Source organism: Meles meles, chromosome 7, assembly GCF_922984935.1.
Source record: "Meles meles chromosome 7, mMelMel3.1 paternal haplotype, whole genome shotgun sequence".
In the NCBI taxonomy this organism is placed as follows: domain Eukaryota; kingdom Metazoa; phylum Chordata; class Mammalia; order Carnivora; family Mustelidae; genus Meles; species Meles meles.
Genome location: NC_060072.1, coordinates 149,945,372 through 149,973,258, shown reverse-complemented (window position 1 = coordinate 149,973,258; position 27,887 = coordinate 149,945,372). Strand labels below are relative to the sequence as shown.

At 54.1% G+C, this 27,887-nt stretch overlaps 1 protein-coding gene across 3 annotated transcripts in view; it reads right to left on the bottom strand.

Annotated features, from left to right (window-relative positions):
- DIP2C (disco interacting protein 2 homolog C) overlaps window positions 1-27,887 on the bottom strand; it is a 372,928-nt gene that overhangs the window by 127,989 nt on the left and 217,052 nt on the right. For all 3 annotated transcript variants that reach the window (XM_046011076.1, XM_046011077.1, XM_046011078.1), the window contains 5 exons: window positions 17,261-17,470; window positions 8,748-8,882; window positions 7,098-7,217; window positions 5,930-6,127; window positions 5,141-5,232 (listed from right to left, as the gene is read on the bottom strand). In XM_046011076.1, coding sequence (XP_045867032.1) covers window positions 5,141-5,232; window positions 5,930-6,127; window positions 7,098-7,217; window positions 8,748-8,882; window positions 17,261-17,470 — 755 coding nt within the window. The remainder of the gene's footprint in view (window positions 1-5,140; window positions 5,233-5,929; window positions 6,128-7,097; window positions 7,218-8,747; window positions 8,883-17,260; window positions 17,471-27,887) is intronic.

Here is a 27,887-nt window from a genome sequence, read left to right as displayed (position 1 = left end):
TCGGTCCCCTGCTCACGGGCACAGAGGAGGCTTCCGCGGACACCTGCTCCCCATCCCCCCCACTCACCGCACGGCCTCATGCGTGGAGGCCACCATGAGCCCGGAGTCATCGAGGCTGGGTCCGTCTAAACCCCCATGGAAAATGCGATCTTTGAAATATGTGTTCTGAGAGCCCCATGGTGCCTTCGTGAGGGACCATGTTCCCGTGGGCGGCTCATGCCGGCTCCTCCTCCCGCCAAGCGCTTCTGCTCCCCTTCCTTATCGACCTGCGTTTCCATGTGTGCCCCGAGGTCGCGAAGGATCAGAAATCTGTCTGCGAGCGTCAACTTGATGTCACTCTGTTTCATTCCCATTGTCACATGTAACGCTGTAGGCTCTGTTATCAAACGCCCCTTTACATGGCACCCGCCGCTTCACAGACACGTGGTCCCACGGCATACATGGAGCTCGTTCTAGTCTGCCGTGCGGCTCACCCACCGCGGACCCGGCGGGCTGTCCTGTCGCCGCAGCTCCTCCGGGACCAGCCCCTTCCTTCGGGTCGCTGGGAACGCGTCCTCAGGACAGAGCGGAGCCATGCTAGGACCACAGGCCGCGCTCTGCTCTGCGGGACCCGCTCCCGGGCCAGCACGTTTCTCCCGCCGCCGGCCCGGCGTCCGTGCTCCTGTCCCTCCCTGCGGACGGCCGCTGGCCACGTGCTCCGACGCTCTCTGGCCCCAGGACTTAACGTGCACACGTCACTCCTGCGTGACCTCACTCAGGAGCTTGAGCGGTTTCTTCTCGAATCCTGTCCTACCTAGAAGTCGTGAGTTCTGCCGTGTACAGTGGGTGAGAGGCTCTACCTCCGTGTTGAAACGAGTGAACTGGCCCAGAGCGATTCAGACCGCGGCTGGGAACCGAGCAGGCCACATCGTCCACGTCAGCCAGCAGGAAAGCGGTGGGAAATGAAACAAGACTGGGACTAACCGAAGGTCTCCTGTCTACACGGCATTCCCGCAGTGGATCGAAACTGGAGAAACGAGGGACCAAACCCCCGGGAGGCCAGGAAGAGCCGTTCCGTTCCGCAGTACAGAGGGATCGTGTCTGGGAAAACCGGCAAAGTGACTTATCCGGTCCCAGCCCGAGGACAGGGGGCCGCCAGCTGGACCTCCCGGCAGGTCCTGGAGGTTTGTCACAGCCCCAGGTGTCGTGTGCTCGGCTGGCACGCTGGGGTGACAGTGCCGGCGTTTCGACCGGGGTCCGGCCAAGCTCAGCGTTCACCAAGGGAGCGCTTGTGAGGTTTCCACATAGGACGCCGGGCTGCCCTCCGAAACAGACGGTCACCCCGCGCACAAGGGACCCGGTAACCGTGGACTCCTTGTCTTCCTGGAGCACCTGTCCACGGCGCAGCGTCCTCCCCAGGGCGGAGCACCGAGAGCGACACGGGGACGCCGCCGGAGCAGGCCGGTCATGTTCTGGGATCCAGAGCCGGCTACAGGCCAGCTCTGCTCAGACGAAGACCCACCTGACCTGGGCCTTCCAGTCCCCACTGCCGGTGCCAGCGACTGCCGGGTCACCGCGGCCCCTGCCGACGAGGCTACGTTAGAGGAACCGTGTGGAGCGGTGCTAAGGAGGGAAGCGTTTCGTGCCGCTGTAAAGTAGATGAAGCGGAAGACAGAATGGTCTGATACTCTGTCTCTCGACGGTATCAGAGCAACGGACAGATGGGTCGAACACCTGGAGACTAGAAGGAAAATGGGAAAAGACTGAAAACAAACTAAAAAATGAAAAGACCTTCGTTGCTGTTCTGTTTCGCAGTTTAAGGGAGGGACGTCCTCCTCCCATGTCTGAACGCGGCAAACGCTTGTCTTCTGGTGGCTCGGCAGGGACTCCTGAGCTCGCAGGTGGGCGGCGCGCTCTGACAGAGGCAGGCAACCCCCTCACGACTACACCCTGGTAGATGCCACCAGACCTCAGGACCCGCAGCGTAGGCCGCACCCACGAGTCAAGGGGCAGAGGCACAGCCCCGCGTCTGCTGAGGTCTCGGCTCCGAAAAGCGACTCCTTTTGCTGGGCCCACGCTCGGCTCTCCCCGCAGGGGGATCCGAGGACACTGGTTTGTCCAGCCTTTGGGTGCCACATGCCTTCCTGCCTCGGCTCTTTCCCACGCTTGCCTGCTACCTGACCGACAGCCCGCGGCTTGCTCTGGGGTCACAGATGCTCCCCCCAAAGGAGAAAGCTCACTCTGTCCCCCACCCAGACAGTCCATCTCCAGCTCCCACCACCTGTTCTGGGGACCTGATCCCTTCCCAACTTCTAGAAAAGCGAACGATCCTAACGTGTCTGCATACTTTCTGGTACGGTAAGCTTCCTGCTGGCAGGCCTCACGGGGACGCATCTGGGGTCTTCCGAGCACCCTCCACACCTCCCCAAACCCTGTTCAGCTGAGGCACATAAATGCATTTTAAAGGCATTTCCTTTAAAGGTCATTCCCCAAACTGCGTCAATAAGGTCACCCATGTGAAAAATGTCTGCAAATTTTTATGTAAAGGACTGAATATGCTCATTATTCTGGGGAAAATGATGTTTTATTCAAAAGTCATTTTGAACGAGATAAAAACTCTGTTTATTGCAACAGGAGGTCACGATTGGTCGACTGCTGTGGTCATGCGTATCCAATACAGGTATCTGCACACCTGTGCCAGATGCTGACGGCACGAACGACGTCAGGATAATTCAGAAAAATAATTCCCTCACACCCTTCTAGTTGGCTTTTGTCAGAAAACCTCCTTACCCAGTTGATTCTACCAAAACTGTCCCCAGACTCCTCCTACGATCTTAGCTGAACAGGGTGCATTACTTTGTCCTCGTTACTGTCAGGAGCCTCAAGCCTCTGGAGCTGCCCAGGACCTTGTAATGGTCGCTGCAGACAGGACTAAGACTGTCCCCAGGTCAGCGCGAAGGAAGCCGTCACATCACACGGGGTTTTTGTTGAGGTGAATGCACAAAAGCAGACCCTCTCCGCCATTTCCAAGTGCGCGGCTTGGGGCTGTTAAGGATATCGTCCTGCCCTGCAGCCCTCACCTTCCAGAGCCTGCCCCAGAACTCTCCTCTTCCTCGATGGAAGTCTCCAGCTCCCCGGCCCTCTCCCGCCCTCCCCCAGCCCCCAACCACTTCCCCTGACCCTCCTGGGCCTGCACCGCACCGTGCTTCTGCCTCGGGGCAATTCACTGCCCTAAGCACCTCCTATGCCCATCCTTTGTGGCTGCCTCATTTCACACAGCATAAAACCCTCAAGGCCTGTCCAAGGCTCAGCGTGGGCCAGAATTTATCTTCTCTCTGAGGCTGTGTGATACTCCTGTGTGCACCACACTGCGCTTCTCGGTTCGTCCGTCTGCGGACACCCGCGTTCCTACCCCTCTGGTTCTGCAAACAAGGCTGCTCTGAGCACTGGTGCAGAAACGTCTGTTCAAGCCCCCGCTTCCGGTTCTTCTGGAAGGAAGGCCCGTTGCTGGGTCATGGGGTAGAGCTGTGCTTCCTTTCCAAGGGTACCACCGTCCTGCTTCCCGGTGGCTGCCCCGGGGACCTTCCTATTGGGAGCATGGACGCTCCAGTCTCTTCGTTCTTGCCACCGTAGGGACATGCTGTGTCGCCGGGGCTTTAGTGCACTGTTCCCGCATGAGCAGGGACGTAGAGCATCTTCCCAGGGGCGGACTGGCCCCTTCCAAGGCCCCTGTCCATTGCTTCACCTCTTTTTGTTTGGTTGTTGCTGAATTGTGGGAGTTTCGCTTCCAGACTCTGGATGCTAACCTCTTACAGATCCAGGATTTGCAGACGCGTTCTCTCCTGTCCTGTATGCTGCCTGCAACTCTCGGTAGCCTCTGGGGCACACGGGAGTCATTCTGATGAAATCCAATTCACGTTTTCATTTCTGTTGCCTGTGTTTTCAGTGTCGTCTAAGAAGTCACTGCCAAATTCTGTGACGCTTTCCCCGGTTTTATTCTCTGCGTCGCACAGTCTTTGCCCTTAAGTGTCTGATCCACTGTGAGTTAACTGTTTCCCCCGCAGGAAGAAGGTTCAGTGTCCTCCTTCTGCAGAGGGTGCCCCCTCACCCAGCACCATTCGTGGAAGACACCGTCCTCCCCCCGTTGCACATCCTAGATCCCTTAATGAAAACCATCCCCCGCCACGCTCAACTCCGTCCGCACGTCTGTCTTGCCGACAGTACTGCTCCGTGTCGAGGACTGTAGCTTTGTGGCCAGGTTGACTATGAGGATGTGTGAGACCTGTACCTGACATCGAAAAGCCGGAGGTCAAACCTGGTCCATCAAAAAGGTCAAGAATGGCAGTCCCCCGTACAAGGCTGGGGCAGTCTTTAAACAATTCCTCCTCGTGGGCCCCTTTCTTCACGGTAACTCAAGTAAACGGCAGCTTGTGTCCTTGTCGGTGCCGGCAGGCTGACAAAATTCAACGAAAGGTCTTTGGGGACAGACGGGGTAAGTCCGTGCTGGGGCTGCAGGTACAAAGCAGCAATGGGGAAAGGTACAACGTGCAAAAGCAAGACCCCGTGGCTCTGAGCACAGCCACAGGCCCACGCTGGGGTACGGAGCCGGGCGAGGGTACGAAGTGCATGGGGCGGAACGTGCCACAGAAACCCGAACATCCACCCTGGGGCTCAGCAAGTAAGAATGGGAACCGGCTGCTCAGTGAGGGACGGCAGCCCCTGGCCCAGAATCCAACACCGGGACAGGACTGGGACCAGCGGCGTGCTGCCCACACGGTTCGGCTCACTGGCGAACACCGGCCAAGTTCTACGATCCCGTCTGCTTGCCCAGATAGAGGACACGAGGTGACAACGGGGCAGAGGCGGGAATCCGGGCTCTGGGCTCGGACAGGCACGGACATGAGTGCTGGCCAAGCCACTTCCGAGTTACCTGCCTCCTCTGATGGGACACCTCACCTCGACGGTCCGAGCGTCCTCACAGACAAAACACGAGAAGGACGCCAGCTGCGCTCGTGCAGTTGCAGGGAAGGGTAACGACATCTCGTGCAGTTAACCCTAATCCACAGTTCACGTAACAAAGCCTGACTCAGTAGGATTAGCATGAGGAGACACCGAACTCGGACTTCCGGCAGCAGGTGTCGGCACCGTAAGGAGCACTCACCCGGTCGCCGGGTCGTACCATCGGCTCTTGCTTGGTACCTAATTTGTGCAGAATGTTGTAAGCAACCTTCATACTTCTTGTCCACAGTTTGCCTGTGAACAGAAACGACGAGGACACAAGTAAGCGGAAACGTGCATTCTCAGTTACGTATCCGTGTGCACATTAAACTGGACAGGACACTGTCCCTGTTAAGTCTTCAAGTTACCCCGAGTCCCTGGAATCAGGAAGGAAAACCAGAATCAGCAGAATCAGCAGGAACTGGAGGGGTCGTCCAGTCACCCAGTAGGCTTCTGTGCTTCCTCCACGGCCCTGACCCAGGGGACAATGAGGAGGACCTCATCCCGGTACAACCAAGTACGTCCGAGAGCAGACCGGCTCCAGGAACTGTACCGACGGAAGACCGAGAGAGAAGCCTATTTCTGCTTCCTCACGTGATCCCTTTGGAAAGAGATGGTGTTTTCTGAGGGATCCGGGTCACAGAGTTTAGACACGAATTCTTAAACTGCCGTCGTTCCTGAAGGCATGACTTTCGAGAACGTCAGACACGTTCTAAGATATGAAATCCCACGTCTCGTCTGGGTTGTGACCCGCTGGTTCCTGGCACCCATCTCTGGCTTCTACTCAGGAACCACTTAACAAGTAATATCTTTTCGTATCAAACTAAGTATGTTCCTAAAGCATTTCCTTCCAGGGTCCCGAGTGCTGAATGCGGATGGCGGTGCGAGGCATCAGCCCGCCTGGAAGTGGCCACTGGGTGCGGGGGACGGTAAGGGGCGCACAGAGAATTACCATAAGTGAGGATGTACAACGGCTTCCCGTTCGTGTCCATCGTGGTCAGGCAGGGGGCCTTCGGGGAGATGGTCCCCCAGCGCTGCAGCGCGGCTTCCAGGGACGGGGGCCAGTTGGTGACCACGCCCAGCTGCTCCCCGCGCATGGCCAGCATCTGCGCTCCCTCCGGCTTGGGCTGGTTCGGGTCTGGCTGTTGAACTACGAGCATTCAAACATAAAAGGGTTTCAAGAAAAGTACAACTTATCAGCGCAAACACCTTCTTCTAAAGAGAGAGGGACCCTTACTCAAGGGTACGAGCAGACAGAAAGCTCGCACACACGCTTTTCTAGAATCAGAGGCAGGACCCACAGACTGGCCTCGCGGACAAAGAGGAGGTCCGGAATGCTCACACTCTCCAGGACAATGTTGGGACAGTGCACGGCGGGATGCCTGGTGTGCCTGTCAGGGAACACGTGCCCTTGGTATTGAACATGCCCGAGTCAGGGACAGCAACAGCTCTGTCTACAGTACCCTGATTCTGGACTCCTGAGCTCACAGCCTGCCAAGCCACAGTGCCCTTGGCATGGACACGTCAGTGTGAATTTGGCGCCCGTACTCTGAACAATCAGCACAGAGCTCGTTCTCTCGAGTCGAACAAATGCAGTGGGGCACCACTACAATCTTCTGGACTGTTCCGCTGAGGTGAGCACCCGGAGGAGGGTTCTTTCCCTCACAGTCATGACTCACAATCCACCTGCTGGCCACACAGTCGGCCATGTCTTGCGTGTGGTACAAAGAACGAGAAGACAACAGGTTTGGGTTGGACGTGATACGCCCAGCGCTGCTTTGACCTTGAGCGCAAAGGCTCGTGCACCGAGGCCAGGAAAAGGGCCCGCCTCATGCGCAAATAGTCGCTCCGCGTTCCTCAGATGGAGCGCGTCACTGTGGGCCGTGACTTGCTGTGCTTCCAGATGGGGGTCCCGGCTCCCGGACGAACTCCCCCCATGAGGGACCCCACACGCCCACACAGGCGGCTACTAGGCCTGCCTGCTCTCGGCCTGTCTGCAAAGGGGGACGGTGCACACCCCAGAGAAGAATGCCGTCCTCCGGGGAAGGCCGGCACTGCTCGTCTCAACAGGGCCCACCACGACGGTCTGGGGGTCGCGTGGACACGGGGTGGCGGGTTACCTTCCAGCAGTTCCTCAAAGTCATCCACAAAGAACTCCCGTAACGGCGGCCGCTTTGGTCGCTTAAGTGTGTTGACGAGCTGCTGGATTTTCGCCGACACCCGACTACTTACGGGCACCCCTGGAAGACAGAAGCACAGACAGACGAAGGGAAGGGACGGTCAGCACCTCACCCGCGGGCCAAGCAGCCGTGACGCTGCAGCCGGGGCCCTGTCTTGAGTGCTCCCAGGACACCCCACATGGCGAGAGCCTATGCCCGGGAGGACAGCAGGCCCCGGGGGGGCAGAGGCCCCAGGAACGACATTCCACAGCTGCTGGATCCGTCAGATCCCAGGCCGGGCCCCGTCCTACCTCCCATCCCTGAAACAAGTTCGTCGTCCCATTCACAGACTCCGGTCCTCGCTCCAGCGGGGTCAGAGAGCCGACACAGTAGGGAGACCCTCCCCGAGGCCCTGCGCACGGAGACCCCCGGTGCTCCCCTAGGGGGCCAGAGCGGTCTGCCGGACGTGCCAAATCCAGGGGGACAGCCGCCCCGTCAGGTGCTGTCCGTGCTTCCTGACGCAAGCGCGGGTCCCGGAGCTCTGTGGTGGGCCTGTCTTCCCCTCTCACGGGTGCGCAGCGGCCCTCCTCCGCATCCTTAGTCCCGCCCACAGAGGGCACGTTAGGCGTCCCGCAGCACAGCCGAAACTACGCTCTGAATCCGGGTTTTTGCAGAACACAGGACACGTGCCTCTAGCAACTCTCCCTGTGTACAGGGAAGAGCAAATCCCATCTGATAAGAAGACAGCTCTGCTTTGTAACAACGAGGGACGCCATTCTGAGAACCGCACCGACGAAGCGGCGGTGGAAGAAGGCATGAAGTTTAACTCTTCTATCAACGGAAATCGGTGGCCACCACGGTCCTGACACCGCCGGGGCGAACGTGTGCGTCCTCCGCAGGCCTGTCTCAGTCCGGGGAGCTGCTCCGAGACACGTAGACCTTGTGTCTTCCGGGGGAGCAGTCACACCGGAAGCCGGTGCAGCTCGTGGACCGCGACAGGGACAGCACACGCACACCATGGCCACACGGGCCATCTCCACAGAAATCGTACCTCCTGTCACCCCCCGGCCTGGAGGGGTTGTGCTCATGGACAGCAGGACACAGCGCGAGGCCCACGCCCCAGTCTGCTCTCCCCGCCACACCGAGGGCGGGGAATGGTGGGCAGCCCCGCTGCTGGGCATTATCGCCGCTGCTCATTCTTTCCGATTTGGGGGAAAAACCCTCCTCCTTCCACAGCCTAAGGAAACCACACCAGCCTGTGCGTGCCGATTATTTTGTCCTGCATGCGACTTCTCGCTACCCATCTAACAACCACTCTCGGGCTTAGGGCCTCCACGGCGCTTCTAAACTCCTGAACCAACATTTGTGATCGGTTCGCGAGCACGTCAAAACCTACAGGACACCTGCTTCTGCCAAGAATGAACCTCCACACCACACCGGTGTTTTTCCCGACGCAGAAGCACTCTTGGCCAACGAGGAGACACTGTGCGTCACTCACGCCCCGCCGCCTTCCATGGGAGCCACGACACAGGTCAGCGTCCGCTGCGCGCGGATGGCTGGGCGCAGGAACAGGGTTTACGAAGGACGCGCCGTGCCCGCCGGGGGACCTACCATCGCCCGTCTCCATGAGCTCCGCGTTGCCATACTTGGGCGCTGTCCGAGACGTCGTGGAGCCCTGAGGCCTTTCCACTTGGATCGGGTGTTCTGAGGTGTAAGTCGTCACGTCAGGAGGTGCAGAATGATTCTCTAGAAAGAAGCAAATCACACGTTTTCTGATCGTCACGACTGAGTGAGTCACAGGGTTTAAGCAACTGTTGCGACCCGGAAAAGACTGGGTCTGCGGCCTCGCCCACGGCAAGTCCAGGCATGAGGGTCATCTCTAAGGTCATCCACATTGCGCAACACGGACCACAGTCGGCTCCGTGAAGGTACAGCAGAGGCAGCAGAGAACTCCAGCCTCACAGGCAGATTCTGGGGTCTCCCTGTAGCTCTGCGTGTGCCTCCAGGTCGTGGGGAGTTTCTTGGCCCCATGTGCCTCACTGCGCTCCCCACGAGGGACTAACGCGGTCGGTCCCCTGCGGGGCCCAGGAAGTGAATTAAACGCACAAAAGGCTCTCACAAGGTTGCGTGACAGACGGTAAGCATTCGAGAAACGTCAGCGGTTCTGTTTTAGTGCACGCGGTTCTGAATGACCATGTAACATACGTGTTTACATGTGTGTCCGTGCCGCGCCACACGCACCCTGGTGTGCCTGCACACGTCCACACGCACGGGGCTGCGGCGGCCAGCGTCCCCCGCCTGGTGCCCGGCCCCCGGCTCGTAGCTGACCCCCGTGGCCCGTCACTCACCTGTCTGGGCTTCCTGTTCCGTGAGACGCACGTCGTGAGGCCAGCCCTGACTGTGAGGCAGCCGATGTGCGACGGGACTGCTGGGCGCAGAGACAGCCACGTGAGGACAGGCCGCGGCCACAGCACGGTGTGAGCGAGGCCCGTGGTGTCTCCATGTGGGGTTTCCCATGGGGTCTCTGTGTGGCGCCCCAAAGCTCCAGAGTCCCAGCCACGGGCCCTCAGCCATCTTGTTCCCCTTTGCCAAGAGGATCCTTCCTGGTGGGAGCCACGCTGTGTCCCCTCACGGGTCACACATGCAAGTCCTCATGCCTATAACCTCAGACAGGTCTCCACAGAGGTCACTCGGGCGACCCTAATTGAACGTAACAAGGGTCCCCCTAAGGAGATGGGGGCATGAACACATACGGGGGACGACCACGTGAGGATCCGGGGAGGGGATGGCACCTGCGCCCCTGGAGATACCGGCCCTGCCCACGCATGCAGCTGGGGTCCCGGCCCCCAGGAGATGGACGAGAATCTCTGCTGTTGGAACCGCAGCCGGGCTGCTCCGCGACAGCAGCTTGAGCAGACTCACCCCCTGAGGGCAATTTCCTATATATCAGCCCAGAAAGGATCGCCTCTGAGAGGGGCGAGGAAGGCCGTTCTGTCCGGCCATGGAGGGACACGCAGCAGGGCTCTTGTCCACGTCGGGACTCAGCGTCCACCCCTCCACCAGCCCCGTGTCTTTTGCTAACACACTTCCCCGCACCAGAAAACGCGATCTGCTTCTCTGCAGCTACACAGGGACTCGCTGGAGTCTCCTACTTCCCGCGAAGCTGCTGCCGTCGGAGACGCATTGTGAGCGAGACCCCCGCCGGCCACCTCAGCGAGGCGGCGGGAAAGGGAGCTCAGCTCTGACTCAGACCGACTCGTGCGTCAGTGACGCGGCGGCGTCCTGGGTGATGGCCCATCGGGGTTTGTGCTGGGAGTGCTGCGGGATCTCTGCTCCGACCCGGGGAAAGAGTGAGTCTGATCCATCTGGCGACAGGAAAATAGGAACAGCGCAGCTGGGGGATCGCACAGCGCCGTCCACGTCCATCTGTGCGCCACCTTCCCCTCCGTGGGGGTCACTCCCCTCGCCACCGGCCTGCTAGAGCGTCAGGCCACGCCGCTGCGAGACACGCTGTGCCCTGCTCTGATGAAGCTCGAGACGCCACGGGTGTACAGACGCTCGAGATGCTGGCAGGCAAGAACAGTAGACCCGGGCTGGACGCGCAGCTCAAAGGGCCGAAACGCCCGTCAGCTCCCAGCGCAGCCACGGACGGCCCTGTGCGGCGGGAGCACCATGAGATCCTCGGGGCGGGTCTGACTCTTCTGAGTGAGCGCACTGGTTCTTGTGTCCGTTCCTCAGTCCTTTCAAGATCAAGGGAAAAAAAAACGGGGGCCCTCCTCCAGCCAGCTGTCAAGGGTCACCTCCTTTACTGAGAACCAGGTGGGGCCTGCGTCATCAACGCCATAGCACTTTGCTCCCAGCAGCTGACAGTCCCTCCAGAGGCTGTAATTCAAGCTGGCGCAGGTCGGGGGCGGGTATGGTAGTGGGGATGCGGTTTGGTTGCCCTTATGACCCAGCACCGGGGTCCCTTTCACTTCCTGGAAGCCCGCTCTGGGCGTTCTGGCCAGCTGTGCACTGGTTTCCATGGCACCTGGACAGCGGTTTCTGACCAAGGCCATCCCAGGGTACAGGCTGGTCCCCGGCTGAACCTGGAAACCCCCAGTTCCTGGCCTAAATCCCCAGCCCCGTGGGGCTCATCGGGTCCCACGCAGACACTGACGTGACACCACGCCAGGGCACAGCCTCGGCGCTCAGCCAACAGCGGTCCGAAGGGGGAAGGAACACGGAGTAAAGCAAGGAACGCTTGACAAACCCAGACAAAGGACCTCCAGTCCAGCCCTGGCTGACAAGCAGCTTTGGTTCCGCCGGCATGACAGGGACGCCCACCGTAAGTGGGGAGGGACCTCACTTTCGAGCCGCGTTAATTACTTCTCAGTCCCCAGATAACTTCTGAGAGAAGAACAGTAGGAAATTAGGAAATCTGGCTTCTGCCCGTAGCAAGCATGTGCTCGTGGCCCGAGGACCCATGTGGGTCCCAAGCGATGCACTCGAAAGAGCCGGAGTGTCACTCATGCAGGACGGCCCCAGCCCGAGGGCCCCGTGGTCACCTTGACCTCCGTGACCACGCACAGGGAAGCAAGAAATGGGCTGTCATACCTCAGACTGCCCTGTGTGCCCGCTGCTCTGGCTCGCACACCTTCCACAGGGGGGTGGAAAGCAGGCGTCTCAATGAGGTCGTAGAGGGCCAGACCTGACCTTGTGGAGGGAAGGAGCTGGCCTTGGAGGGGTCCGAGTACCCACTCAGTGGGGGCTTGGCCAGGCCGCTCCCTGCCCAGTCCACCCCCCCCACGGCTGATCAGGACGGGGACCCGCCCTGCATCCCTCCAGCCACCAGCCTAACCTATTGCTGCCGGCGTCTGTCACGGCTCAGGGGGATGGTCCACAGACCGTGGCCGGAGGTGTGCGGAGGGCTGGGCGGTCTCTGCACCCACATGTCTCCGGCCCAGGTCCTGAGCCGGGGCTGACTTTGGGAGGACCTCCAGCTCCTCTGCCCTCGCACACGGGGCCACGGGATCCCGAGGCCAGGACAGCGTCAGCCACACGGGCCCACACGCGGATATCAGAACAGCAACCTTCAGCTTCACACGAGAGTCTCTTGACTTTCAGAGCCACAAACGGAAACTCCGGACGATAGGCTGCAGCTGTCCCAGAGCCTCCACAGACCACGGACCCTGCGGGGTGTGCTGGGGACATGGGAGGCTTCACGGTTAATGCCAAGTCAGCTGAGCTTTTGTCTGGAGAGGTGCTCCCTCCTGTGATGAGCGGGGGCTCCTTCACCCCCAGTTCTGTGGGGTCCTGCTGACCACTGACCCGCTGGGAGCCTGTGGCTTTACGCCCATGTTCCTGGGCCTCAGTCTCCTCCACAGAACAAGGGGTGCTGGGCCATCGCTGGGCCAAGGGGACCACGTGACAGGGTGCCCTGACCCCCAGCTAGGATGTCCATGCCCTCGGGCACGTCACCCGGCCTGGAGGCTGTGCTCTGCCTCTTCTCCCTGTACGTGGGCCTTGAGAAGCTCCAGGAGACACCCTCTGACACTCAAGGACATCAGGTGCAAGTGGCTCGGGGACGCCTTTCTGCATCCAATGCACCGTCGTTCCGCAAACGGCACACCTGAGCAGGTGCGTCTCTGGCGTGCAGCAGGCGTGACTGCGCCGGCCAGCCAGGTCCTCCCCTGGCTCGGGGCTTCCGTGCATGAGCCATCAAGACACTTCTGGACCCAAAACCCATTACTTTGATTCTGAGCATAAAATCCAAGTGTTGGGAGGTGAAAGTCACAGCATTTCTAGGAAGAGACAGGAGCAGATCTGTGTCCCAACAGCCCCGAAGAAGCAGCAGGATTCGGACCCGCATGGAAGGCAAGGGCGTAAGGTCACAAGGGGCTGAAACCGTCCTGACGGGAGACGGGGGCCCGGGAGCAGTCACGGACCCGGATGAGGCTGGCAACACGTGCAGCCGCCGAACACCAGGACGTGATGCCTGTCCGTCGTGGGAACGAGTTGCTGCAGAGCCCGGGTCGCAAGCCTGCCGTGGGGAGGACGGCCTCTCCGGCAGGCTGGTCTCGGGCCCAGGGGACCCATGTGCCATGTCGGGAGGCGCTCTGAAGTGGGATTTCATGGTGGGAAACACAGATCCGCTTGTCGGTGAGGAGCTGGCAGCTGTGGGAGCCGGGGGTGCGCGGAGTCAGCAAGAACGTGGGGAGACAGGAGCCACCGGGGGAGGCAGGCGTGGGGCAGGCCAGGAGAGGCGGCCGTGAGCCGTCAGGGTCCCCTAGGCCTCCCGGGACCCAGCATCAGACGAAAGGATGAGCCTCAGAGGAGCGAGCTCCGCTCTCCAAGGAGGAAACGGAAGACACCGCAAGAGCCAAGGCGACGTGTGCGCTAGAGCGGCGTCCGCGGCTGGAGAGCGCTCCCCGAGCAGATGGACAGATGCGCGGTGACAGTGGCTCCTCGTCCCCCAGCATTTCTGCAGAAGCCAACTGTCCGCCCAACTTATGGGACAACACGGGACAGGCCTGCGTGAGGAGCTGAGGGTCCCCGTCGGGGCGGCACCACGGGTCCTGCTCCCAAGCGGGGCTCCCCCTCCCGAGTCACCAGAGGAGACCTGAGAATTCTGGAACCCACGGGGGAGTGTCCATACTGGTTGGTGGGGCGGGCTCCACGTCCGCCTGTCCCTGCCCATCGACCCAGGAGCCTGGCGTAGCACCCCCGGAGCGGGGGTGGCCCACGGCACAACACAACAAAAGGCCTGACACCTGCTTTTGTAAATAAAGGTTTCCTGCCACACGGACATGCCCCCGTTCGCCATGCCCTTATTCCAGCGAGCAGCGCGGGACAGCTCAGCAGACACCGGCCCCCGTCATTCAGTCCCCGGCCGTCTGACCGGAAGGTGTGTTGCATGTGCGGACGCCAGGCAGCTCTCAGGGTGGGGCTGCACGGGTGACCCCGGCCCCCACGTGCACGATTCACCAGCGTCCCTGTCTTCGCTCGGCAGCTCAGGCTTTAGATCATAACTGCTCGGAAAGTACCTATACAGATTCCAAGAGAATTCAACGCTTTGGGTGACTGCACATAAATAAAAGGGGTAACTGATCGCCGTGGTGGCCATTCAGGCCTCAGGATAAATTCCTCGGTAGAGAAGCTTCTGGACACGAACACGCAGCTGCAGGCTCTGGGCTGGTCAGGCGACACGTGTGGAGAGTGTGGCGGCCCCTGACCTGCTCCTCAGGGGCACAGAGGAGTCCTGAGCAGGACGGGCTTGCCGATAGCACCCGGCACTCCCATCACTGCATCCTGAACGCCCCCGAGACGGCAGCTACCCCCACACGTCTGCGAAGGACAACGCACCCCATGCGGGCCCGCAGCCCCTACGTGACAGCTCCTCAGACGCGTCAGCCGGCAGAGCACACGCACGATGACCAGAAGGCTCCTGCAGAGGTCCATGTGCCGGACGAACCCGTCGGCTTCGAGCCCCACAGACTACGCTTGTGCTCTGCTCTGCCTCTTAGTCTGGAACAGTCTGAGCCACTTCTGCCCCCTTTTTCCGCTTCCACGTTCCCCACCCACAAGCGTGCCTCCTGGGTTCGGAAGCATTTGGCCAGTTCTCCTCGGCTTCTGGTGTGGCACAGGACCAGGGATGTCTTACTCCTCTATCTCCCCGTTGTCACGAGCCTGTTACACACGCAAGGTTCTGAATAAATACGTCCTAGGAACGATCTGGAACTTTCTGGCTCTCACTGGAACACGGCCCGCAGTGAAGGGTTCGCACCCCTGCCTGATGTGCGGGGGAGCCCACGGTGCACGGGGCACGTTCTGCTGTGTCTCCGAACAAGAAGGTCATGGAGGTCCCGCGTCACACGCCACGCGAGGACTGACAGCAAGTGGGGCTGCGGGAAGGAGGACTTCCTGGCAGGGGCCTTTGCCCTGAGCACGGAGCCGGCCTGACTAGGGGGTGCACGTGAGGGCCCAGGTGTGTCGTCACCATGACAACCCACAGCAGCCTGGGATTCGCAGGGTCTTCTGGCCTCCGGGACCTGTGACTGTGGGATCCCTCCCTGGGTCGGGCAGACGCAGTGCTCACCACTCTGAGCAAGTGCCTCGTGGGCGGGGATGAGAGATACGGGTGGTGGCGGCTTCGCGCTAAATTCCTTCACGGGCACACGCACACACATGCGGACACGTGCACACACAGGCACACGCGTGTGGACATGTGCACACCCAGGCACGCACACACACCTTCGTGCCCTACACGTCGCATGGTTTCGACCACATGGGGTCCTCTGGCTTTCCCTCTTCTGCTTTGCCACAGAATTCTCATTCCTTACTCAGGATTTTATTGCATCTCGCCACTGCTTTCTTTCAAGACTTGTCCTACATATGGAGAATGTCCGGATACTCTAGGAACTTCTTTGTGCCCAACTGGGAACGACAGTGGCATCCATGCTGTGGCTCCGTTCAGGCTGCCTTGAGACGCGTGGTCCGTGGGTCACGCCACCTCTTGTAGTCCAGATAAATTTAGCGCTCCATGCTGTAATTTCCTCCAGCATTTCACACGAAACATCACAAAGGGAGACCCAAAGGCAGTGATTAATCGGCCTGAAATTATATGTTTCTCCCGGTAAGATTCTGGCACGTCCTTCAAAGTGAGCAGAGCCAGCGCGCAGGCTCCCGAGGCCGCTGGGCGGCAGGGGTGGAGGCCCCGTCCAACCACCCCACGGCACCACCGCGGCTCGGACACGCGCGCGACACAAAGCCCGGCCTCCGTCTCGGTCCCGCGGCTGTCCCCGTCTCTCTCGGGCGCTGCTGTCACGCACGGGCGTGGGGCTGGGCTCTGCTGACACCACCTGGCAAGGGGCTGTCGCTGTCCGAACACTAAGAATTTTCCCATTTCCCCCTTTTTCCTCACCGCAGCTCTGAAAGGTACACAGCGAAGTCATCATAGTTCCTTTTCCCCACTAACAGACTGGAGCAGGAGGAAGCAGCTTCTGAGCGTACCGGCCGCGGCCGAGTGGGGACGGAGCCGCACCAGCGTCCGCAGGAGAACAAAGAGCGCACCTCTCAGTCTTTTACCAGCAGAGTTAAAAGCTGATGCATTTAACTTCAACTTCTTTCGAGTGAGTGCTCTTGGGGCAAAGCCCTAAAAAGTGGTGTGAGTTTCTGTGAACTCTCTCGAGTGGCTAAAACCTGGAAACGAACACCCTTGAGTCTGAGATCTCCGTCCGGCACTCACTGCACAAACTTTCCCTGCTGACAGTTTGCAATTTCTGCAGACACAAGGTCTGACGTGGCGAGGGCCACGCTGTCAACCACGGCATGGTGAGGGGCGTGGGCTGCGGGCAAGGTGACCAGGTCCACGTGCGGTTTGAATGGGAGCACCCTGGACCCCAGCACCACACCCAAGGCAAGTCCGTCAGCGTGGGAGGGGTCCTGACTGGGAAGCTCAAAGGTCTTAATGCATCACTGAGACGGCGAGCAGGGATCGGGACGCCACACCTGCCCACTTCCCGGGAAAAGGAGCGTCAGGCACCGCCGGGACAGAAACACATCCTCGTTTGCCCACGATTCCAACAGCTGCACGGCTCACCCAATGCGCTCTCTTCCAGGCGAGGAAGCCTTCCTTGATCTCCTTTGCACACGACGTTCAAACATCTCAGGCCATGCCTCCTAACCGTGCGCTGGTCCTGCCAGACGGGAGCTTCCTCCGCATGGACCCGCACAGGACGGCCCCTGAACCCACCTGAGCCTCAAATACTGCGGGCAGAGCTGTCTGCAGCAGAAGTGACAAGGACCCCCACGTCCCCAGATTACACCCAACGTACAGCAGACTCACTTGAAAACTGCTACGACTCCAGGCACAAGTGTGTGTTCATGGGGGGGGGACACGCAGACACACGGCTCCGGGAGCCCTAACAAACGAGCACATGTTCCCTTAGCAGCACAAAGCCATGGAGACACGGGGGATTGGTGAGAAACAGCAAGAGCAAGGGATTCACCAAAGCGGCCAAGCGGCCCGGGCGTCCGAGCTGGGCTCCCCACCGCCCCTCGAAGGGATCACGGGGCCGAGAGGCTCGGACAGACTTGCACTGTGGGGCACAGCCGCTGCTCATGGAGGACAGGGAGGCACTCACCTATGTGTGTCTGTGCCATGACGTCAGCCAGCCGGTGCGCGGCGCCACTGCCGCCGCTCTGGGTGGAGGAGGACGACGTGGTGGACGTGGTGGAGCCGTGGATGGCCTGGCTGATCCAGTGCTCCATGTTGATGCTGCCCTGGCTGGAGGTGGGCGTCCCCTGCGAGTCCCCCTGCACCGAGCCCTCGTCTTCCGAGCCGGACGACGTGTCTGTGGAAGAGAAGAGCTCTGCGCATCACGGTGAAGATGCACCCCCAGAGCCCAGGCCGCCCACAGACCCGCCACACACGCCGACCGTCCAACACCTTCCCCGCGAACCCTCTCGAGGAGCCCCAGCACGTCTCGGGTCATGCGATTCTGCAGAATCACGAACTTTCCGTGCAGAATGCTCCGGATGAGGCGGCCACAGATTTCGCTCGTTTGTTTTGGTGTCACTATCTCAAACAAAGACGTGCCCACCGATCTGCTTCACCCAACCATCTGGGAAGAAACCGAATGCTCCCGGGCAGGCCTGCAGCCAGCACGAAGGCCGGGGCAGCATTCTCGGAGAGCTGAGAACTTCCGCGTGTTTCACAGTGTGTCTGGGGCCCCTTGTCGTGACCTGAGGCATGTCTCCAGGCTACAATCTATTTGTAAATTCAGCGTGAAAGCAGACGACCCCGTGCTTCCTCGCAGAGCAAGACGTCAGCGCAGACGACGGTGTGGAAGTCAGAAGGACTCCCATCTCCCTCCCACCAACCTACGTGCGCGAGACCTTGCTTCCTGCTCAGGTGAGGATAATACATCATCATGTTACATATTATAAGCAAGTGGAATGGATTTAACATCCATTTCTAATAAAATCTGTTCACTATTTACTAACTCTTCTCCTCTGTGAAAACTGTGCATCTTGGACTGAGATAAAACATGTCACTTTGTCCATTAAAATTAACAGAACTAATTTCATTTAACAGGACTTCCCCTAGCAGAGAACTTTTCAAGAACTAAATGTTGCTGTATCTTATCTGAACACTCCGGTCCTTCCGCGGGGACTTAGGTGAGAAGCCAGGAGGGATGAAAGACCACGAGAGAAACAACAATCTGTGTTAAATCACAACACAGGACTCTTTTTTCCCCAACACAACAGTATTTGTGAAGTATATGTACACACACACTTTGTTAATGTTGGGACACGACCTGTGGCAGCGGGACTACTTCTGAAAGTCCGTTAGGAATTTGTTAGAAAAACAGCAGTCATAGTGGGGGCTAGACAAACCCTCTCCCTCCGTCCTGCCTCGTAAAACAGCAGGATTATAATTTACAGAAAAAGAAAACTGACACTTTTTTTTTATTCGGACCCAAGACTTCTTTTAGTTTTTTTTCATTGTGCTAAAATACAATCTAAGATTTACCATTTTAACCATCTGCAAGAAGATCGGTCATATCAAACACTCCTGGTCTGTGCCGGACCCTCACCACCTACGGCAAAAGGTCCTCTACATCCTGCCACTCTGAAACTCTGTCCCCACTAAACAATAACCCTCCACTCGCCCCTCCCCACAGGCCCTGGGCACCACCATTTTACTTTCTCTCTCTAAGAGCCACTCTACGTGCCCCATATGCATGGAACCGTCCTGTGTGTGTGTGTGTGTGTGTGTGTGTGTGTGTGTGTGTGGCCGCTGGCCTCAGCATGGCGGCATGACGCCCTCAGGACTCACCGGTGCCGCGGTGCATGGCAGAATCCCCTTCCTTCCTAAGGGTGAGATGTATTCTGTCCCCCAAGTCCACTCCCCTTCCCTTCTGCCTCCCCCACGGGTGGGCGTGGTGGCTGCCATGCCCCCCCTCGGGGTGCTCTTCCGAACACAGGCGGACACGTACCTGTTCGAGGCCCTGCTGTCAATCCTTTGGCTACAGACCCAGAAGTGGAGCCGCTGGGTCATGTAGTAATTGCATTTTTAGTTCTGTGAGAATGCACCATCCTGTTCACCAGACGTAGCACCTTTTTACGGTCCCACCAACAGTGCACAAAGGTTCAATTTTCTCCATGTCCCCAGCAACACGTGCAATTTTCTGGGGTTTTGTGACAGTAGGCGTGGCTGTGAGGTAGACTCTCACTACGGCTTTGACTACAGCGTTTCCCTGACGATCAGTGACGCGGGCACTGTTCTTGTGTCACTGGCCGTCTGTCTCTTGTTGCGAAAGCTGTTCAAGTCCTCTGACTTGGTGTTTTTGAGAAACGCATTTACCCATGTAGCCATCCAAATTTCACCGTCTCCCCACCAAGTGCTCTCACGCCGCTTTCCTGCCCGTCTTCCGTTCTCACCCCACACCTCTTTACAAGAAAACCACAGAAAAATATCCCTGTGACAGACACAGAAATCCTCAAGAAGCGTTAGCAAGCCGAATGGAGCAGCATGTAAGACAGACAGAGCACACCGGGCCAAACGCTGACACCAAAAAGGAGTTAATGTTGTGAACCACATGGGAACCCACGTTAACCCTGAAAATCACAGAAAAAGTGTTTCACAAAATCTAACCCTAACTCATAATAAAACCTCTCAAGAATGCAGGCAGAGAAAGGAACTTCCTCGGGGCGCCTGGGTGGCTCAGTGGGTTAAAGCCTCTGCCTTCGGCTCAGGTCATGATCTCGGGGTCCTGGGATTGAGCCCTGCATCAGGCTCTCAGCTCAGCGGGGAGCCTGCTTCCTCCTCTCTCTCTGCCTGCCTCTCTGCCTACTTGTGATCTCTGTCAAATAAATAAAATCTTAAAAAAAAAAAAAGAAAGAAAGAAAAGAACTTCCTCAATCTAATAGGGTATCCATGAAAACACATAGCTAACACTGTAATTAACATTCAGGCTGAACGTGTTTCCCCAAGGATCAAGACTCAGGTAAGGATAGCTCCTCCTACCACTTTTATCCAACATTATTTGTAAAGCTCCAGCCAGTGAAATACAGCAAAAAGACAAACTTAAAGGCATCCCAATTGGAATGGAAACATTAGATCTGTCTTTAGTCACAGATAAAAGGATCCTCTATGTAGGAAATCCCAAGGAACACACTAAACAATTCTTGAATTAACAAATGTTTAGCAAGGTCAGAGAATATAAGATAAATATCTTTATACAGATAACAGACACTATTAAGGGAAGGCACACATCGTTTGCAAATTGTGTATCTGGCAAAGGACTTGTAGTCACATTATATAAAGGACGCCTACTTAGTGAGAAGGCAGACAATTCATTTTAAAAATGGGAAAACGTGTGGGCACTTAACCAATGAATATATAAGAGAGCAAACAGGCCTATTCAAAAATGCAAGTTAAAACCACAATGAGGTAACACTGATACCCACTGGAACAGCTACAATAAAGGTACAGATAATACGACGTGTTGGTGAGGATGTTGAGAAGCTGGACTCCTCACCTATTACTAGTGGGCAAGGAAAACGGTGGCAGCCGCATGGAAACAATTTGGCAGTTTGCTGAAAGTGAAGCATCAACTAACCATAAGACTCATTAATTCAGCTCCTAGGAATCTGCTCCAGAGGAAGGACATACGAGTACACAGACACAGGTACGCGCACGCGGACGGCAGTCTCACTCATAATGGCCCCAAACTGGAAACAAGCTCCAGACCTGCCAACCAGGAGGGGATAGTGCAACGGTGGCGCACCTGACAGGTAGTGACTCGGCAACAAGCAGGGATGAACCAAGGGGACCACAGGAGGACGCTCGGACATATTATGCTGAAGAAGCAAGATGCAGAACAACGTATTTCGTCATTTTCTTTAAAAAATGTCCAGACTATCTATGGAGGCCTGTAAATAGACCAGTGGCTATGGTCACTTATGGCTTATGGCTCAATGAGAGAATGGGAGTTAATTGGAAATGGGCACGAGGAAACTTTTGGGGAGATGGACATGTCCTAAAACTAGACTGCGGCAACGGCTGCATAATCCACACAATTATTAAAAACCCTTGAGTTACCCACTTCTAACAGCTTGGTTTTGTGGAATGTAAAGTATTCCTCAAGAACAGTACTACAGATGAAGGTGTGTTCTACAGCAGTCGAGTCTAATATTCTGTGAACATCAACTACGTCAGGTCGGACGATGCTGTTGTTCTGACAACTCATTATTTAAGGAAGGTATTTTTTAAATCTCCAATTATTATTCTTGATTTTTCTATTTTTCCCTCATTAGGCCAGTTTCTCCTTTATAAATTATAATGGCTCTTTTGGGTATATATTCATTATTGTGTCTTTCTGATAAACTGTTCACTTTCCATTGTGCAAGATCCCTCTTCATACCTCGTGCTACTTTTATCTTGCTATTTGTCTGATATTAAGAAATATTTGTTTGCTTTACATTTAATGTTTGCACTGCATATTTTTTCAAGCTTATATTCTTAATTATACTCTTATTTAAGCGTGTCCTGTTTGGCTCAGTTGGTAGAGTGTGCAACTCTTCACCTTGGGGTTGTGGTTCGAGCCCCACACTGGAGGAAGAGTTTACTTAAAAAAATGTATGGCTGTGTCTCCTACAGATGGCATAGAGATGTATCTTCTTTTCTTTCTTTTTTAATCCAGTCTGACAATTTCAGTCTTTTAATTCAGTGTTTGGTCCATTTACAATTATTGTAATGACCGAGGTAAGTGGGCTTAAATCTAACATTTTGCTATTTGTGTTCCATTCGTTTCTCCTATTTTTTCCATCTGTTGATTTTTCCTGTCTTCTTTTTTTTATTATGTTCCATTAGCCAAGATATAATACATCATTAGTTTTTGATGTACTGTTCAGTGATTCATCCGTTCCTTCTTCAATTAACCATATTCATTTTATGTCTTCTATTAAGTTCTTACCTAAACTACTTATTTTTTAGCGATTGATGCAGGGCTAACAGTATGCATCATTAAAAGACCCATATGGGGTCAATACTCTATTTGCTCTTCAGATCTGACACTATAAACTTTCTCTGTGAACCTCTACTCATAACACGCCTGACGCTACTCATTTTCTACTGTTCACTTTATGCTTCCTCTTCACAAAAGTAATAACCATGCAACAGTATAATTCCATGCACCCATCTTTGTCTTCTGTACAGGTGTTTTAAAGCAAATTACAATAGGAAAACATAGTATTCCACTTCTACCCAACTACTTACTGTTTCCAGTGCTCTTTTTTCATTTTTCTAGATCACATTTTTTTGTCTAATATCATTTCCCATCAGCCTAAATGACATCCATTAACCTGTTTGCCGTGCATCTCTGCTGACCCCAAATTCTCTGTTTTCATGTATCTCATTTCATCTTCATTTCATCCTTGTTGATTAAGGGTATTTTCTCTGGATAGGAGTTGACAGTTTTGTTTTTGTTTTTTTCCCTTTAGGACTTTAAATATGTCCTTCTATTGCCTTCTGGTTTCTGTGGTGTCTTCATAGCAGTCATTCATCATTCACACGATGTTCTCTTGTACATAATGTTTTCCTCTGATTACGTCCGAGATTTCCCCTTAATCTTTCGATTTCAGCACTCTGACTATTATGAACTTAGGTATGACTCTTTTTATACTTATCCTCCTTTGGATTCACTGAACCTCTGGGATCTATAAGGTGGCATTTTATACCAATCGGAGAAGTTCTTGACTCTTATTTCTTCCAATAGCTTTTCTGTCCTGTCCTCACTGTTTTTTCGTTCTTGGATTCCAGTTAAAAGTAGGTTAACATTGTACCACAGGTACTTAGGTTCTTCTGTTAACTTGTTTAATTGTCTCCCTGTTCTTCAGTTTGTTAATTTCTCTTCATCTCTCTTCAAGTGTACACACTCCTTCATCTTCCTTCTCCAATCTGATGTTATACCAATCCAGTTAAATTCACCTGAGTGAAATATCCTTTCTCTGCTCAGCTCACATATTAAGACAGTATTTTCCTTTAGTTCTTAATCTATTTTTATTTGATTGAATATTTATAATCACCGATTTAAAAACTCTATCTTCTGTTATTTCAAACACCTACGAAATATGAGTCTTATAACATAGTTTCAAACCTTACAGTAACCACATTAAGAAGTCCATGAATAGATACAATTAATTTTAAGAATGTATTATTTAACTCAAAATATTCAAAAGAGTATTTCAATAAATAATAAATGCAAAAATTAACTAAATACCTTCCAGTGATTTTTTTCTTAGTATTAACTATTCAAAATCTGGTGTAAATTTCACATTTACAGCAAATACAGTTGAGGCCAGCTACATGTCTTAGTGGTAACCAAGAGCACAATGGAGGCCATCTTATGTTCTTTTTATTCCGACTGCTTTTTTTGTGGCCTCAGATTACATTTCCTATATCTCTTCATATGTGGTGACTGTTTACAGACTAGCAGACATTGTGGATGCCACGTTGAGACTCTGGAGTCCATAACCTTCCTCTAAAGCCTCGTGATTGTTATTTCAGCAAGCAGGTCAATTACTGGTTGATCATCTTGACGCTGAGCAGAGTTGTAGTTATGCTTTGCCAGTGTGGATCTGTGGAAAACTCTAGTCCCTTCCCCTGCCCGAACCCAGACCTCTGCCTCTTTAAGGACGCAGAATGGACAGTCTCACTCAGATCTCGCTCCCTGGGCCATGGTCTGAACATTTTCTCCAGGCAGAACAGCGGGAACGGCGGGCTCCGCTCCCAAGCTGTCCTGCTCTCGGGATGGCCTTTCACGGCGGGAGGCCCAGGGCCTGCAACCGCTGCCCGGCTCATCTGTGGCAGCTTTACCGCTGCTTACGGCAGCCGCGGCGGTCTAGTACCGCTTATTTCTCTATGGGGAGAAGCAGAAGCGCTGGCAAATTCTTGTTACATTTTTGTGTAAAAAACAAAGGAAAGGTTCTCCTATAACAGACTGGCAGTGTAATGATCCTAATTAGATCTTTTCTAGAGACCACAACAGTGATCAGTGACCAGTCCTTCCACACAGAAAACGTAATCTTCAGGAACATGCTCTGAAGAGCCGCGGACACAAGATGGGCTCTCACCAGCGTTTACCTGCAGCCAAGGAAGACATGAGAGAGACGGAGCTGAGCCCTAAGGTTTTGCTCACGTACGGCTATGAACATGTAGACGACTGCCACGCACAAAACAGGCTGCGAATAAAGACTGTTGCGCTGATGGTGCTGGCATTTGATTGTACAAAACTATCCCACGGGATGTTCTCACTAGGACTCTCATGGGACGATTCATGGAAGGTATTACAAGGTGTACAAGAAAGGGGTAGTCAAAAAATTAAAAGCAAAAATTTCATCAAAAATAACATTTCCAATAATGTTCTTTTATATTTTGCAAAGATATCTGTATGATATTTGGTTTTCTAAAGTTTTGTCTTTCATCGTGTATGACAAGATAACATTTCTGAGGATGGACTCAACGTGTGAAAAACACGTATGAATCACCCCATTGCTCCTTGCAGTTTAAACTCACCATTTTTCATAAAAAAGTAGCTCAGAACCATGCCCATCTCCGTGAATGCTGTCTAGTTCTAAACACCTGGTTAAGTGGGCTTGTTACCCTTGGAAATCCATTCTGTTTGTTACAAAAACGTAAACAAAATCAAACTCGTCACCACATTAATAGAATAGAGAGTCCAGACATAAACCCCTGTTGATACGGTCCGTGAATCTATGACAAACGAGGCAGGATGATGCAATGGAGAAAAGTGGTGCTGGGAACATGGGACAGCCACACGCAGAACAGTGAGCCCGACCACTTTCTTACACCACACACGAAAACACACTCAAAATGGATTAGAGATCTACGTGTGACACTGAAAACCGTAACACTCCTAAAACAACAGCCAGCAAACTCTTGGACATGGGCCTTAGCAATGTTTTTTGGGTCTCTCTCCTCCCACGGGAGAAACAAGAGCACAAGTGAGTAGTGACGACTCTCAAACTGAAAAGCTCTGCACAATGGGAGAGACCATCACCAAAGCAAAAAGGGCACCCACCTACTGAGCGGAAGAAGGTATTTGCAAATCACATATCTGATACGGGGTTAATTCCAGAATATACAAGAACTCCTACAACTCAAGACCCCTTCCCCCCCGCAAAAAAAAAAAAAATCCAAACGATCTGAGTAAAAAGTGGGCAGAGGACCTCAACAGACCTTTTCCAGAGAAGACATCCAGACAGCCAACAGACACGAGAGGAGACGCGCAACGTCACTCATCCTCAGGCAAATACAATCAAATCACGCATCACTCCCACATCTGTCAAATGACTGGTATCAAAAAGACAACAACAAGGGTCGGGAAGGAGACAGGGAAAGGGGAAATCTTCTTGCACTGTTGGGGGGAAGGCAAACGGTGTATCGCTTCTGGAAAACAGTACGGAGGTTCCTCAGAAAGTTAAAAACAGAGCTATCCTGTGACCCAGCAATTCTGCTTCTGGGTATTCATCAGAAGAAAATGAAAACACTAACTCAAAAAGACGTAAGCTCCCCTGTGTCTTCTATAGCATTATTTACCATAAGCAAGACATGGAAACCGCCCAAGTGTCCACGGGCGGAGGACTGGATGAAGACGAGGGGTGCAGGTTCACAATGGCATGTTACTCAGCCACATGCTATGACCTGGAGAGACCCTGAGGGCATTATGCGGAGTGAAGTAAGTCAGAGAAGGACAAATATGTTTTCACTCACGTATGGAATCTAGAAAAAACAAATGAACAAAAACCAGAAAGGGGCTCAAATATGGAGACCAAACTGGTGGATACCGAGGGGAAGTGGGCGGGAGGGACAGAAAGGTGACAGGGACTGAGTGGTGCAATCTTCCGGGTATAAAACCGGTTGAGTCTGGTGACGCAAAGCGCAGTGTGGGGATCACAGTGGACAGTCTGCGCCGATTTCGAACGCTGACACAGTGACCACACGGATCACAGGGAGCGGAAACGCTGAGTCACTGTCTTGTGTGCCTCTTGGAGCTGAAGTGCTTCTGCTACTCTCACTGCCTGCGAACACTCAGGACTCAACGTCAAAATACTCCAAAAAGTGCCGTATACACTCTTCTGTTCTTACCGTGCAAGGCGACTTAGGTCTGCAGGAAGGCAGAGTGGCAACAGCGCCACGAATAACATTGGAACCCGACTCACAGAAAAACACCAAATACATTGGGCTCAGTTCTGCACGTTTTCTAAAGGTACTGGATAATACAACTTCATGCTTCGGTTTTGAAGATCATCAAACGAAGACTGCAATGATTTAGGTAAAGTGAAGCAGAGAACCTGGGTAATTATCAACCATTTACACTGGGGTCGTCAGCAGGCCTGTGGCCCCAACTGGCCCTCTGCCGGTCTTTGTGAATAAAGTTTTATCGGCACACAGCCACAGCCACTCACAGACATGTTGCCTGTGGCTGCTGTCGCACAACCACAGCAAAAGTGAGCGGCTGGATCACGCTACCTGATTTCAAGATTTACTACAAAGCTGTGATCACTAAGACAGCGTGGTACTGGCATAAAAACAGACACATAGACCAGTGGAACAGAGTAGAGAGCCCAGATATGGACGCTCAACTCTATGGTCAAATAATCTTCGACAAAACAGGAAAAAATATACAGTGGAAAAAAGACAGTCTCTTCAATAAATGGTGCTGGGAAAACTGGACAGCGATATGTAGAAGAATGAAACTCGACCATTCTCTTACACCGTACACAAAGATAAACTCGAAATGGATAAAAGACCTCAACGTGAGGCAGGAATCCATCAGAATCCTAGAGGAGAACATAGGCAGTAACCTCTTCGATATCAGCCACAGCAACTTCTTTCAAGATATGTTTCCAAAGGCAAAGGAAACAAAAGCGAAAATGAACTTTGGGACTTCATCAAGATCAAAAGCTTCTGCACAGCAAAGGAAACAGTCCACAAAACAAAAAGGCAACCCACGGAATGGGAGAAGATATTTGCAAATGACAGTACAGACAAAAGGTTGATATCCAGGATCTATAAAGAACTCCTCAAACTCAACACACACAAAACAGATAATCATATCAAAAAATGGGCAGAAGATATGAACAGACACTTCTCCAACGAAGACATACAAATGGCTATCAGACACATGAAAAAATGTTCATCATCACTAGCCATCAGGAAGATTCAAATCAAATTACATTGAGATACTACCTGACACCAGTTAGAATGGCCAAAATTAGCAAGACAGGAAACAACGTGTGTTGGAGAGGATGTGGAGAAAGGGGAACCCTCTTACACTGTTGGTGGGAATGCACGTTGGTGCAGCCACTTTGGAAAACAGTGTGGAGACTCCTCAAGAAATTAAGAATAGAGCTTCCCTATGACCCTGCAATTGCACTGCTGGGTATTTACCCCAAAGATACAGATGTAGTGAAAAGAAGGGCCATCTGTACCCCAATGCTTATAGCAGCAATGGCTATGGTCGCCAAACTGTGGAAAGAACCAAGATGCCCTTCAACGGACGAATGGATAAGGAAGATGTGGTCCATATACACGATGGAGTATTATGCCTCCATCAGAAAGGATGAATACCCAACTTTTGTACCAACATAGACGGGACTGGAAGAGATTATGCTGAGTGAAATAAGTCAAGCAGAGAGAGTCAATTATCATATGGTTTCACTTATTTGTGGAGCATAACA